The 14548-nt window shown below is 54.7% G+C and overlaps 1 protein-coding gene across 1 annotated transcript in view; it reads left to right on the top strand.

Moving 5' to 3' along the window:
- LOC125095101 (contactin-associated protein-like 4) overlaps positions 1 to 2816 on the top strand; it is a 133870-nt gene extending 131054 nt beyond the window's left edge. The window contains exons 23-24 of the mRNA XM_047721057.1: positions 1009 to 1080; positions 2437 to 2816. Of these exons, the coding sequence (XP_047577013.1) occupies positions 1009 to 1080; positions 2437 to 2627 (263 nt within the window). The 3' untranslated portion in view covers positions 2628 to 2816. The remainder of the gene's footprint in view (positions 1 to 1008; positions 1081 to 2436) is intronic.
- The last annotated feature ends 11732 nt before the right edge of the window (positions 2817 to 14548 follow it).

The raw sequence follows: 14548 nt of genomic DNA, 5'->3' as shown, positions 1-14548 counted from the left end.
GAGACGCGTCCAACAGGGAGGGGAGACTCCAGCGCTTCTCCCAGAGCCCAGCGGTTCCTGCTTCGCCCATCCCCCACCACCACTGGGTGAGCGTCTGCAGTGGATTTTAGCAGCACTGTCCCCATGGGGCGACCCGGCTCATCCGCGTGCACACTGGGTTGCTCCCTGGACAGAACCGTCGGGGATCCTTGCTGGTGAAAGTACGCATCTAAGCGTCACCTACCCGGAGCTGTGAACTACGTGGCTAAATAAAGATCCGGGAGCATCCCTGCCCCAAAGCGCGCCCACTACATGCGCTCACCACCCATACCCACTAACCGCGCTGTCTTCCGCAGAGCCTGGAGACCACGTGGATGAGGACACAGCGCGGGCCGGCGCTCAGGGCTTCTCTGGCTGCCTCTCTGCCCTGCAGTTTGAGCGCACCGCCCCGCTGAAGGCCGCGCTGCATCCCGGGCGCTCTGGGCGCGCATCGGTGCTGGGGCCCGTGGCCTCGTCAGAGTGTGGGGCCAGACCAAGCGTTGGCACCGTGCGGGAGCACAAGCACGTGCGAGCAGGTGCGCACCTTGTGGGTGGTGGGCCCCACCCCCTCCCGGCGGAGGCTGCCCGGGGCGGTACACCTCCATTCAGCAGAGGCCCCTGAAATCTCAACCCGCAGCTCCCTCGACCCAAAGTCGTCGTCTTCTTTTTTGAAGATTTTATTGATTTGTTTATTTATTTATTTATTTATTTATTTATGGGAGCCTGTGTGAGTGGGGTAGGGGCAGAGGGAGAGGGAATCTCGAGCAGACTCCCCCATGAGCGCAAAGAGCCCATGTGGGGCTCGATCCCGCCACACCGAGACCGTGACCTGAGCGGGAGTCAAGAGCCCTGCGCTTAACCAATGGGCGCCCCAGACCCACTATGATTAATGCATCCTTAATGCAACCTGACAATTCTACAGTTAAAACCACACGCATTCCACTTAACACAAGATAATTCTCTCAGACTCCGGTTCCTTTGTCCCTACAGAACGTCCTGGAGCGGCGGAACAGGGGAAGCCGGTGGAGACTGGGAACCGCGAACGCTCCGCACTGATTGGAGGTGTGTTCTGGCTCTCGCGGGAATCTGGGCAGTGTCTACACCAGGAGGGAGTCCAGGCTTTCCTGCCTCCCAGGCACCTGCTGTCTAGTTCTGTCTTGGGGAGCATGACCTTCTCTGAGGTCATTTTCCCTGAAGCCAGCCCAGCTAGAGACACTCAGTACATGTAATTGATGACTTCATGGAGGTGCCCTTTAAGGAATTACTGTAAACATATCTGACAAGGAAAAAGTCTGACCTTGTGAACAGCCCCCTGGTTCCCCGAGGGCATGCAGCGAGTTTGAGTAAGTGGGTTTTCAGGCGTGGACCCAAATGAGCTTCTGCACAGGTTGTGGAGACACAGTACCCGCCTCATCCTTGGTCTGCTGTGTGTTTGGGGAGAAGTTTCATGGTTCAGGGTTAGGTAGCCCCCAATGCACATCACTGTAGGTTGTTTTTATGAAGAAAACATGAGGCAAATACACTAATGTTGGATCACAACAATGATGGTAGAACCACCATTTTCAGATGAAATTGTGATGAAAACATACTCAAAGCTGATGTAAAATTAAACATTACCAAGCATTGGACACCTGTCCTGCGACGTCTGCCCAGTACCTTGGGGACCTTCTGCCGGGTCTGGCCTCCCCTGTCCCCAGGCATCACAGCTGGGACACTGGCTTCACTGGGCCACGGCCACAGCGATATCCCTCCCTGCAAGCCAAGGGAAGAGTCTCACTCTTACTCCCATTCTTATATCCAGCAACTTTCACTTGATGTCTCATTCTGGGGTGAGATGGCGTGCATGAGCACTTGGCTTTGATGCAGCTCTGTGTTCTGGGATTGGCATAAGTATTTGCACTGGAAAGCTTCTTACAATCATTGATTTCTCCCACAGAAAGATTTGATTAAATTTGTCTAATATGTATAAGGTTGAGAACCACAGGCTTTGGTGTTAATCATCCAAACGTTTTCAAGTGGAGATCTCAAGCACCTTGGATTCTATAAATTCCCATATTCAATATACTCCTATGAAAAATTTAGTGACAGAGACCATCCACACACATACAGATCTCACATGTGCTATAAATCACCGTGCCATGCTCAAGCTATTTTAAAATAATTTTTTACAAAGATTTCCAATCCATTTCCTTAACAAAAATATTAAGCGCTTGGTGAAGGCATGGTGCATTCTATACTCGGAGAATAGTGGGAGCCTCTCTGCTTACTGATCTGCGAGACCCCTGTAGCTGACAGTCCCCAGGTCACAGTAGAGGCCTGCGTGGGAAACGGTCAGGTGTGGACTGTGAGTGGGGCCGCCGAGCTGGGGTGTGCTGGGCACACTCCAGCCATCACTGTTTTCCTCGCCCCCCTCACCAGGTGTGGTGGCTGTGGCCATATTCGTCCTGCTTTGCATGGCTGCCGTGGCCGTCCACCTGTACCAACAGAGGAGCCTGTGCGCAACCACGGAGGTGGAAGGACCCGGGAAGCAGGGCAGCAATGCGGCTGCGCCCAGATGTGAGCTCGGGAGGCCGAACGCCATGAGTGGGGACCAGCAGGTGGGCCTCTGAGTAGGAGCCGGGCTGAGCGCGCTCTCCCCTGATCTGACGTCCCCACCGCAGACCTCAATGGCCAGAAGTCACTTTGAACCGCGCAGGGCACCAGGGTCCTCAGAGGCCTTGTGCCACCAAGTCCTTAGCCCCCATTGGCTCTCTGCACTACGTCCCCATGATTCCAATAACATCTCGGCCCTTGTCAGTTCTGATGTTGTCATGTTCAGTGGCTGGTTGGAGTTAACTGCTTAGCACCTGGGGTTTTGAAGGGGAAGCTCGCTTGGGCAGTGGGGAGGCTGGGCCTTGCCGCTGGTGAGGCCGTGCTCAGTGACCGGGGCGACTTCACAGAACTGAATGTGCTTCTGGCCCTACTTGTTGAATTCTCACAACACCCTGTGCCAGAGCCACGTGGACAAGACCAGACAGCCTTTCTGCCTTTGTCTTTGCTGCTCCAGTCGACAAAGTACAGTTCCCTGGTGAGACCATCATCTGCGTTCTCCTGCTGGGACCTGCACAGCGAGTGTGGACATGGATGATGCCAGCTGCCAGCTGCCATCTGCAGCTGCGGCGGGAACCCAGAGCTAAGCTCCCGTGTCACCAGAGACTGGCAGCTGGCAGGGCCCACACTCACATGATCTCTAGAGGGTTTTGTTTTTGTTTTTGTTTTTGTTTTTTAATTAAAATGGAAGAGCAGATAGAACTACAAATTCTTACTGTTGAAATGTATCTTTATTTGCATCTGAGATACCTAAATGGTGTGCTATAGTACATCTATTTCCCTAAATGGGTGGGTGATCATGTCAGTTTTCTTTGTGGTGATAAAATCCCGCAGTTGGTTTGACGCTCGTTCATCTGGCTTATCCCTTGGATGGTCTCACTGACTCTCCTTGCCATCCTGAGACTCAGCCATGGAGACTCTGCTCCACATGTTCGAAAGTAAACCCCTCTCTGTATCAGATTTCCTTCCTAAAGTGTCAGACACAAATTCCTGCGAGCTGTGCCTACAGGTCGTGAAGACCTAGGCACGTTGGACTGTGGGCTGGAGCCGTGCCCTGACCTGGACACCCACAATAACCCTGAGATCCACCGCTGTAGCCTCACTTCCAGGACATGGACATCCATTTCTCAGAGTTCCCAGAACCAACGGGAACGTCTTAGGGTGCAGCCCAGCAGAGAACAGATGGCAGACTCTTCCAGGAAAAGTGGCCAGGAGTTACTTTCGGAGCCCTGATAGAGGAACGGTGGCCGGGAGCCTCCAGGCAGGTCCTATGCCCCCACTCAGCATGGCTGGGGTCACCAAGCATGCCCACGCCAGAGAAAGGGAGGGACACCTGCCTTCATTCCGTTCATCTCACATCTGCTTTCTGCTCCTTCTTCACGGTAGCCAGGCCTTACTTCCTCTGCTGAAAATCCTCATCCTTTCCTATGCGACCCTTTTGGTGTTTTTTCTATGAATCCAAGGTTCTGAGGAAGGGCAGGGTTGAACAGACAGACATGTCCCCCATGCGATGGACACACAGGACCAGAGAGACGCAGAACCGGATCACACAGAGCCGAGTCCCGACAGGTGGCCCCTTGGCCACATTTAAAGTGAGGGGGACTCCCTGGGCACCTGGTGTCTCAGGTGCGCAGAGGGGGCCCACCCGCCACGGCCCCCTACCACAGAAGCGCAAGGCTAGCTCATGTGTCCTCACTGTCCGTCCTCGGTTTGTCAACTCTGCCTTCTTGCTTGTGGATACAGTGGGATTTGGGAAATAAAGTGAGGAGTGTATTTTTATTTTAAGGGAATTCATATGACATTTTACAATTAGGAAGGAAGAGCTTTCTGAACAGCAGAAGCCGTATAGGTATGTGCCTTCTGTGCAGTGAGCCTCCCACAGCTCGCACAGGGGCCCAGCATTGCTGTTTGCATGTGAATGCGTCACCGCGTGATGTCCTCATTGTGAGTGGCTCACACTGGGACTGTGAGGACGAGGGCAGGGCTCGCTGGTTGCCGCAGGTGTGGGCAGCCTGCGTTCGTGATGCTGGAGTCAGACGGCTCTGCTCCCACCAGTCAAGCCTGAGAGGTGGCTGGCTGCTTCTTCAAGCGCTGTCTCCTCCTTAGAGCTTACTGGGGCCACTGTCGGTCCTGGATACGTTAGGGCACCCACAGAAGTTCAAAGGCAAGAATGCTCACCCGTTTCTCTTCGCAAATTAAGCCAAGTGTAATACTTAGCTCCTTAGAGAGGTCTGAGCCCCCATTAGCCGCTCCTGCTTCCAGCGTGAGTCTGAACAGGGCTGTACGTCCTGCCAGCCTGCCGCGGCTCAACACATGTCCCCAGACGCTCCAAACGCATCCTGGTTTCCCGCTTTCCTATCGGATGACGGAGAGCATAAGCAAGAAGGATGTGCCGGGTCTGTCCTATCAGCACACGGACATGTGTGTGATGTGTGAGCACACACGTGTGAGTAATGTGAGTACATGTATGTGAGCAATGTGTGCACGCATGCATGTGAGAATGTAACCACACGCATGAGCATGAGAAGTGTCTGAGCACGTGTGTGAGGAATATGTGAACACGTGTGTGAGAATGTGTAAATACATGTATGTGAGAATGTGAGAACATGTGTGAAGAATATATGAACACACATGTGCATAATGTGTGAGCAGTCATGTGAGAACATGAGCATGTGTGTGAGCAATGTGTGAGCTTGTGTGTGAGAACGTGGACACACGTGAGTGATATGTTCGCACATGCGCGTGAGAAGGTGAGCACATGCATGAGGAGTGTGAGCATGTGAATACGGGTGCACATACTGTGTGGGCACATGCGTGTGAGTAACAATGAAGGGTAAGGGACGCAAATGCAGACCTTGAAATTGTCATGTCCAGGACCCACGGGCACGTGAGATTTCAGGTCGTGAAAGCGGAGCTTCCGTTGGTGCCAGGCAGGCTCGCGGAGAGGCGTGTCAGCACCAGAGACTTATCCCTCTCACGCACGAGCGATGGGTTCTCTGCTGGCATCCTCAGTGTGGGGTGTGTTGGGAAGTCAGTCCTTCCCCGGGGGCATAGCAGTCTGTGTTTTTTGGGGGATTTGGGTCCCTCGGGGAAGGGGCCACGGGCTCCCCGTGAGTATGGCAGTGTCCAGCTGGGGGGCCTGAACATCCCCGACCTGAAGAAGCCCTTCCTCCCTGCACAGGATATCTGTGGGTGCGCTGTCAGCTCCGCCTCCCCTGCCCATGGCCATCTGTCCGTCTGGCTTGCAGAGACACAGGGCTCGGATTCTGGAACAGTCCACTGTGGGATGGCTTGTTGGCCCCTCCACCCGCTTGGCTGGAAGAATCCCCCAGGCCCCAGCCCATCTCTCACACGCTTGTTCCTTCCCATTTTCTTGGACGGAATTTTTCTAACCTGGTTGCTGTCTGTTTGGTGGGTCTAAGAATGAATGGCTGTTAAAATCTAAGCATTTCGTGTTTAACTAAAGACCCCTGCCTGACACTTTCCGATTTTTAAGCTGTGCTTCCCCATGTGCAGCCTTGGGCCCCTGTCGGTCTCTGTGCTGAGGGGAGTGGAAAGCACAACGTGCGGTGTCCATCTCTATGTGGAGGGACTCATTGTCCCGTGGATAAGCCACAGGCCTGGCCTCAGACACCGGGACCCCATGTGTGAGCCCCAAGCTGACGGGCAGACAGGCCCGTGCACCCAGGAGCTCCAGTGAGGTCCTGGCATCCAGAAAGCCCCGGGGTACCACACAACCAGGTCACCTCCTCCCTTTCCTGTCCCCAGGCCAGGAGCTGCTCTGAACTCAGGACGGGACAGCCAAGTGGCCACAGTGGAATCCCCCCCACCCTGCTCCATGCCCCGGGCCCTCTCAGGGTTAGCCAGGCGGGCCTGCCCCTGCCAGCAGGGACTCAAGGGGACCCACAGCCCAGCCTGCTCCCCATAGCACCTTCTGCCTCTGCACCTCCTGTTTTATTATTGCTCCCCCCGCCCCAGCTGCTAAGCCCACCCGTGTTCCATGCTCCCTGGGAGCAACATCAGTGTGGACCTAGCCCCAGCGAGGGCCACTCATCTTGCCTGGACCACCACACACCGGGGTCCGCACCCTTCTGGAACATTCCCACAGGCACCACTGGTATTATCTGTCATGATGTACCCTCCCCTTGGTTAGCTGGGAAATCAGAGGGTGGCTACAATATTGTACCCACCCAGGATTCCTGAGAGCAAATTTGCTGCTCTAAGTAGAAGTACCACAAACAGAGCCACCGCAGACTGGCCATGGTGCCCATGGTCAGCAGGCAGTGGGCACTCAGAGCAGCCATCAGGACGGAGGGATTCATGGGAGCAGAGCCCAGCCTCGCCAGGGCCATGTGCCTGGGGAGGGACGGGAGGCAGGTGGTGGGAGAGGTCAGGGGGCCTCACTCCTGAGTGGTGGCGCCCACGCCTACTGGTGCAGGACGACAGCCAGCACATGCGGGAGCCCCTCTCCAGAGAGCCAGGAGCCCCCCATTCCACCCCCCACCTTCTGCCCTCCATCACCCCAACCTATTCCAGCCTCTGCCCTCCACCCTCCACACTTGACCCTCCCACCACCCCCCACCCTCCACCCCATTCCATCTTCCACCCGATTCCACCCTCCACCCAATTCCAGATTCCACTGTTCATGCTGCAGGCTCCTGGCTGCTCTCCCCACCCCCTCAGTGGTCACCTACTCACCACTGCAGCGAGCACCACCTTCACCACAGGGTCTGGACCCTCCTGGGCCCCTGCTACTGTGTGTTCTCTGACAAGGGCCTCCCTGCCACCTTCCTGTAGGGCGGACACCGGCTGGCCAGAGTCGGCTTCCTGGGGGAGCTAACGTCCCTCCTGCTGACCTGGGAAGTGTGGCTCACCGTTCAGCCCTGGCGGACCCCACTCACTTTCGGGACCAGGATGGCCGATGGACAGGACTCAGAGCCACTGGGAGGGCAAGTTGTCTTGGGTCAGCGTGGGTGGTGGTGGGGGTGCCCACTGGGGTCCCACCCCTCCCACTGAGCCCACCCGTCAGTGCAGCTCCTGATGGTGCATGAGCCTCAAGGACACAGGGCCAGCATCTGGTGGGGCTGCTCCCAGGGGGACGGTGTGGAGGCCTCCGCAGGGCCCATCTCTCCCCAGGGGGCTTCACGGGAAGAGCCCACTCTCCAAGGGGACCTTGCACCAGAGTCCCAGGTCCTGCAGAGAATTGCCCCTTGGGCCTTCCATGAGCTCCAGACTGATATCCCACCTGACACCCCCAACACCCTGTCTGTCATACGGTGTCGGGGACAGGGCTAGCCCTGCCCTGAGCCTTCCCCCAGTCTGTGACCCACGGAGGGGAGAAGAGGAGCCCTCAGGCCCCAGCTCAGCTCAGAGAACCCTGGGCCATGCCCATGGCCATAGTGGGAGAGGGGTTCCCAGAATAGGACAGGGGACAGGACTCCCCCAGTGTCCCCATGGTGCCTGCTCACAAGCGGGGAGCCCGACCCCAGAGCAGATGTGGATGGAGGGGCTGACCATGGGACACCGCCCTTCAGAAATGGGCCCAGGGCAGTTTCCTGGGAAAACTGAGCTGGGGCGTCTGTCCAGAGCTAATGCATCTGGGCCTCAGGACCAGCTCTAGTGTACAGTGGTTGTGGTTTTCTGTCTGCAGGCGGCACCTGCGGGGCACTCCCAAGACAGCCCTATTGGCTCACCTGGCCACCGGCCACATCCAAAGTCTCCGGACAGGGTGGCTCTTTGGGGCAGCCCAGAGGAGCCTCCGAGTGGCAGAGGGCGGAAGGCAGGGGGCGGAGGACTGAGGCCACCACACACCTCTCCACACCTTGATCTGACACCGGCCTGGCTGAGGCTGAACCGGGCCCCTAACGGGTTCACTTCCTGTTCTGCAAAGGGAAATGATCAAGGGTGGGGTCAACTTAACCTTCTGCAAGCCCAGAAAGAAAGCGCGGGGCTTCCAGAACCTTCCTCCTGCCTGCCTTGGGGCAACAAACTTCTTTCTAGCAGTCCCTGGGGTTCCCACTGCAGGGAAACCCCTCCCCTGGCTGCCCGCCCTGGCCTGCCATCAGCCCCAGCAAGCCACTGCTCGAGCTCAGTCCCTCAAGCCAGGGCATTGGTGGCTGATTCTACTTCTGTTTGGACCCTGCTGTATGTAGAGAATGCCTCTCACTCGTCTCCTCCTGCAGAGACGAAGTTAGCCATAATCTCTTCGTTTCTTTACACAAGGGTGGTTTGGGCAATTTCTTTCCTAGAGGGAATTGGGTAAGTTCCTGGTCCCCGTGATGCCGACAAAGAAGGATCCGAGGGTGACTGGAGCCCCCCGGGGGACCTGCACACCTGCCTCCTTCAGCCTCGCCACGATGGCCTCATAACCCTGTTTATAGTGAAACTAACGACAAAAATAACAGGGCAGTTGACTTCAAATTTAATGTCCTTTCTGGTCGATTTGAGGACCGTGTCTCTAGTCTGCTTGGCAGATGGGCTTTCCGTGCAGGTGTTTGTGGAGCAGAAACACGCGCTGCATTTTCCCAGAAACAAGGGACTTGAGCCCGGTACCAGCCATGTGACTGTAAATGTGGCTTCTCGCCCCTGGGGTCTGAAAATAATCCTCAGAACGTGAGGTCAAGAAAGCACATGCTCTTGTCTGACTGTCATCACAAGGTCAGGCTCCAGCTCCAAGAAACCTTCCCAAAGTAATTTTCCAAATTGCCATAAATACGCATTAAAATGTGTTGCTTCTGACTTTTAGTCCAGAGCCTGCTCTGTGCCCTAGAGCCTGGTAAATGGCTCCGGCTGATCCTCGCAGAAGGCAAGGAGGTCGGGCATGACGCACACAGACCTTCGCATCAAACACGGCTGTGAGACAGTAAGACGGGATTTCACACCCGCAGCAGTCAAGGCCCCGTTCTGCCATTTCCATTCCAGAGCCCCTGCATGGGGGACACAGATACTGAACGCACATTTCAGGGAAATGGTCCCTGAACCACAGGATCATCAGAACCAACAGGGGCATTGATTACAGCAACGACAGCGATCATGTTTTACCAACCCTCTCATTTACAGAGGCTGTGAGTTAGGGGGTCTGAACCGGCCAGGGACACACAGCCCTATAAAACCCACTGTTTAGAGCTGAAGCTGTCCTGGCTCTGAGGGACAGGGTGCCTGGGAGAAACCTGAGGTGTTCAGTGGGTGCACAGGGACATGACCTCAGTGCTCAAGGTCATGGGGGAAGCAGGCGGGCTGGAAGCCGAGACACTGGGCAGCTTGCAGGGTGCTGTGGGCTCAGTTGTGTCCCCCCAGACACACAGGTTGGAGTCTTAGTCCCAAGGAACTCAGGAGGGAACTATTTGAAGACGGGATCTCTGCAGAGGTGACGAAGTCAAAATGATGTCATGGGTGGGCCTGAATATTGGATTTCATAGCTTCCTGGTTGATTTTCAAAGTTCAGGACATTAAGGATGCTGACCAGGTCTGACCACCATTTTCCTAGGACAGCCAGTCAAGTCCTGTTCATCCCAAGATACCAAGACTCAGGTTTGGTGTAAGAAGTCTATAAAAGGATAAATGCAGTTTTTATCAAAATTTAGAATATTCGGGAGGTCTGGCTGGCTCCGTGGGTGGCACACATGACTCCTGATCTGGGGGTTGTGAGTTTGAACATTGGGAATAGAGAGTACTTAAAAAAATAAAATCTTAAAAAGAAATTTAGGATACTAAAACTGGGGTTAGTCACTTAGTATTAAAAAGAAGTAAAATGAGAAGTTTAAGAAGTGGAAATATGGGACATTTTGAACTTTCACAGTCTGAGATAAGTACTGAGTATAAAACATTAACAATGGTGTGCGTAGTTCACAATCAGATAAAATTTTAATATTCAAATGACAGCAATAGCTCGGGATTTTCAACACATGCACACCTGCACTCACATGCACACAGGCACCATGCATATGGGAACACGTGCACAAACGCAGGCATATGACCATGCATGCACACGGGCACACATGTGTACCCATGCGTACAGACAGGTGAATGTGTGTGCACACTCACATGGACATGCAGATCCATGCACACTTGCCCACACACATGTACACATACACACGAACACACACATACATACACAGACCTCATGGTACAACTAATCAGGAAACAAACAGCTCAAATGAAACATTGATCTAGAAGGAAGGGCAGCAGTAAGACTGACCCCTGAAAAAATGATAGTGTCTGGAATCTGGCGTAATCTCTACTTGCTGAAGAAAATAGTCAAGACCCTCAGATTTATGCCCAGAGAAAACGTTCACCAATGTCCAACTACGAAGATGGAATGAAGAGTCAGAACAGCCACACTTAACCAACAGCTGACCTCTAAAGGAACCCATATGGGAAGCCCCGCTGCCCCAGGCAGAAGGAGCTGCTTCTGGACAGAAACACTGCTATTTGGGGAGGAAGGACGAGCACAACCTGATAGAAGATTAAAAGTTTTATAAAATTCATCTCCCATTCATGAAGAAAACCAACCACAGGTTGTTTTCTGGCTTCATTAACCTGAGAAGGAGCCTGGACGCATCCAGTGGGCACCACAGTCACGGGTCTCTCCTCCCCAGCATCTTTCTGCATGGGGTCCTACACCTGCCCCGATGGGAACCTGGGTGACCACTTGTCTCCCCGCTGCCCATCTCCCCCCTTCACCACCCGTCCTGCAGTGTGGGCCCCCCGCCCTCGTCCCTGAGAGCCCCTCCCCAGGGACTCCTTCCCCTCCTGCTGCTCCTCCCCACAAGCCACTCCTCCCTCCTTCACCCCCCATCCTGGCAGCACCCACAGCATCCCTCACCTAGAATGTATTTGATGATTCCCATATTCCTTACGTCTCCTGGTGGAATGCCCGCCTTCCTGGACAGGTGTCCATCTGTCCTGCTGCGTCTGCAGCCCCTGGAGCAGGGACGGACACTCCCGGAGCGACAGGACGTCAGGCCAGTCACACTGTCCCACCCACGCACAGAGGGTGGAATACGGCTGGCAGCAATTTCTGGGGGGAGCGTGAGCTCCCAGGGCCCCCCGCCCACCAGTTGTGCTGAAAAGCAGCCTGTCCTCTCCCTGAGGTAGCAGTTTGCGGGTGTTGTTTCCACCTGATCACCCTTGTCCCACCCACGGTTTTCTCCTCCATATTTCTCAGTGACAAGATGGCCTTCCAACATACTTGAGAGCATGGCACTCCCAGCCATGACTTTATGTCACGTCTGGACTGCATGAATGGTGACCATGTCCTAGGAAGGTAGAACTACTTCTCCCACCCTTCGCCGCCATCTCTGTGGCGCCCCCCGTGCGCGTCTGTGGCTTGCGCAGCACAGCTCAGGCAGTGGGCTGTCTGTGCACTTCACACGCCCGTGAGAGCGATGGAGGCAGACTGGGTCTCGGGCTTTTTACAACCAGGAACTCAGACTGCATCGTGAGGTCTCTCCATGTTTCCAGCAACACCTGGTGGTGAGCCGGACACGTCCACAGGAGAAGGATGAATTCTCTGACGCACACATGTCCGCTCAGCCCAGTGCATAGTACACAATCTCTTTACCGGGCCCCCAAAGGACATTACTGTCAAAGCCTCTCTTGGAAAACAGTAGTTTTGTTTATTTTATGAGAAGTGCTAACAATGTCCACAATAGAAGCCATTTTGACCAGGCCAATTTTCCTAAAACAAGAGGATTTTCAGACATGAGAATCACAGATACCTGTTAAATCCTTGTTGACAAGTAGCAACAGCATTAACAGTAAATCCCCATTCATCCTAGGGGACGGCAGCCAACACCTAGTTCTGTGTTCCGTGACTTTTATGTCCAAGGAAAGGAAAAGCACCATCCACCTCTGGGGACACTTGGTCCCGTGAGCCGTGAGACCATGTCTGGTCTTCCCACCCATCCATGCTGGGACGAGGAAGGTCCAGGTATGTGCCGTGCCCACTGCTGTTTGGGGAGCTAAAGCCATTGCATCGTCTGAGCTTTGAAAAACAAGTTTGTAAAAAAACAGCACTTTTCCACCCCAAGATTTTATTAAAACTGGACGGTATTCAAAGGAAACAAAAAACCATGTCTGTTTCTTCTTCAGCATGTAGTAACTTAGAGTGCACGGTGGCATTTCCAGACTGGGGGACCAAGCACATCGTGCAATGGATGGAGGATGATTGACAAGTAAGGTCTCTGGGGAAAACTGGCCTGGTTTCCGAAGTCTGGAGGATGAATGGCTTTCCCGCGGAGGCTCGCCCAGTTCACACAGCCTCAGGTCTAACCAGATGCCAGCAACGCCCACCTGCCCAGCGGAGCAGGGCACCTTCAAAAGGCAGAGCCCACGAGGATCTTCAGAGAACTCTAGGTGGTGAAGTGTGTCCTCAGATCACTGCAGATTTACCCAAACTGGGCTGCAACTTCTTTTCCTTTTGTTTAATCTCCCTCTGTTTTCCCAGTAATGGCTGTGTCTTTGAACAGAGATCATCCTGACAATGTCTCTGGGTGTGGACAGCAAGCCAATTACAGAAAAACAAATGCCTTGTTTCTCTTCAGCGTAAGGTGTATTAACAGTGACTAGAAGATCAACCCATGTAGCCTTTCTCTCCCTTGGGCACAAAGTGGGTATTTGCCACATCCCAGCTTGTCATATCTCTATGTGTGTACGTGGCCTCCCAGGAGCCCCGGGGGGGTCCATGAGTGCATGTGTTGTGGGTCCATGTGCATGTTTGCCCATGTACAGTGTGCATGCGTGTGGCATGTGGCATGTGTGGTATGGGGGGGGATGGGAAAGGACAGTCTATTTATCCACAGGGCACGTGTGTGAAATGCGTAGGGAGACGTGATTCCCAACTGCGGACACAAGGCGCCTCCCCAGCCCCAGATCAGGGCAGCTCTTCCTTCCCGGCGGGGCCGGTTCTAGTCCCATCCACGGCAGCCACACCTCCAGCGCTCGAAGGGAGTGGTTCATTTCAGACGGTTTCTATATCCACATGACTCAGCGCAGTGGAGTGTGCAGAGATGGGCTGGGCCAGCTTCCTGTGGAAACACCTGGACAGAGCAGGGAGGTGTCCTGCAGTGCCCGCTTAACAGACGGATGCTAGCCTGGTGGTGAGGACACCCGGGTCAGGTGTGAGCAGGTGGCCCTGGGAGATGGGCTGATGGGTGCTGCCACTCTGTGGGTCAGGGATAGCTGAGGGCACCTCAGGGAGCACCTTGGTAGGCCCCTGACCCAGGCTTTCCATGCCACCCCCAGAGCCTGTGCCCAGGAGAAAGTGTAAGCTGGAGGAGACTGAACCCGCTGGACATGGCCACGTGGGGAGTGACAGAGGTGGCCAGGCATGGACGCTGCCTCCCATACTGTCCCCGGACCAAGAAGTTGAAGCTGTTTCACTCACTCCAAAGTCGAAAGGCTTCTTAAATCCTGACAGTAAACACGTTCCTCTGGCTGGATCCTGAAGTCCCCTCAAGGGAAACACAGTCCTCAAAATTTGCTTGGGGTGTGGGGTGGGGAGCCCTGAGGAGAAATGCCCCTTCCTTATTGTGCACATGCCACCTTTGGGGTCGGCCCTGAACCCCAGCCCTGTCCTACAGCATTGGGGGGTTAAGAGGTATGTCAATAATCACTGTTCCATGAAATGAGTCTCATCAATGTGGACGGTCTGCACAGACCTCGGTCATCCAAGGAGGACGCTAGCTCGAGGTCTGTTTATTTTGGGGTCTGAGCTAGTAGTACCTCGGGAAACAGGTGCCCTCCACGAAGGCAGGAGGCTAAGGCCTCCTGTTCAGGCCAGAACCACGGGGCCGAGCCCTGGGCACACGCGGCTTCCCGATGGGCCCTCTTCACATGCAGCAGGTGCGGCTCTAAGGAGGAAAAGTGTCAGTTCCAACTCACAACCCTGGGGTATAGTCCAGAGGACCCCCACCTGCTCGAGGGTCAACGGACAAAAGTC

The sequence above is a fragment of the Lutra lutra genome, chromosome 3, assembly GCF_902655055.1.
Source record: "Lutra lutra chromosome 3, mLutLut1.2, whole genome shotgun sequence".
NCBI classification, from domain to species: Eukaryota; Metazoa; Chordata; class Mammalia; order Carnivora; family Mustelidae; genus Lutra; species Lutra lutra.
Note: the sequence above shows the minus strand (reverse complement) of the source record. Positions and strands in the feature narration are given on the sequence as shown.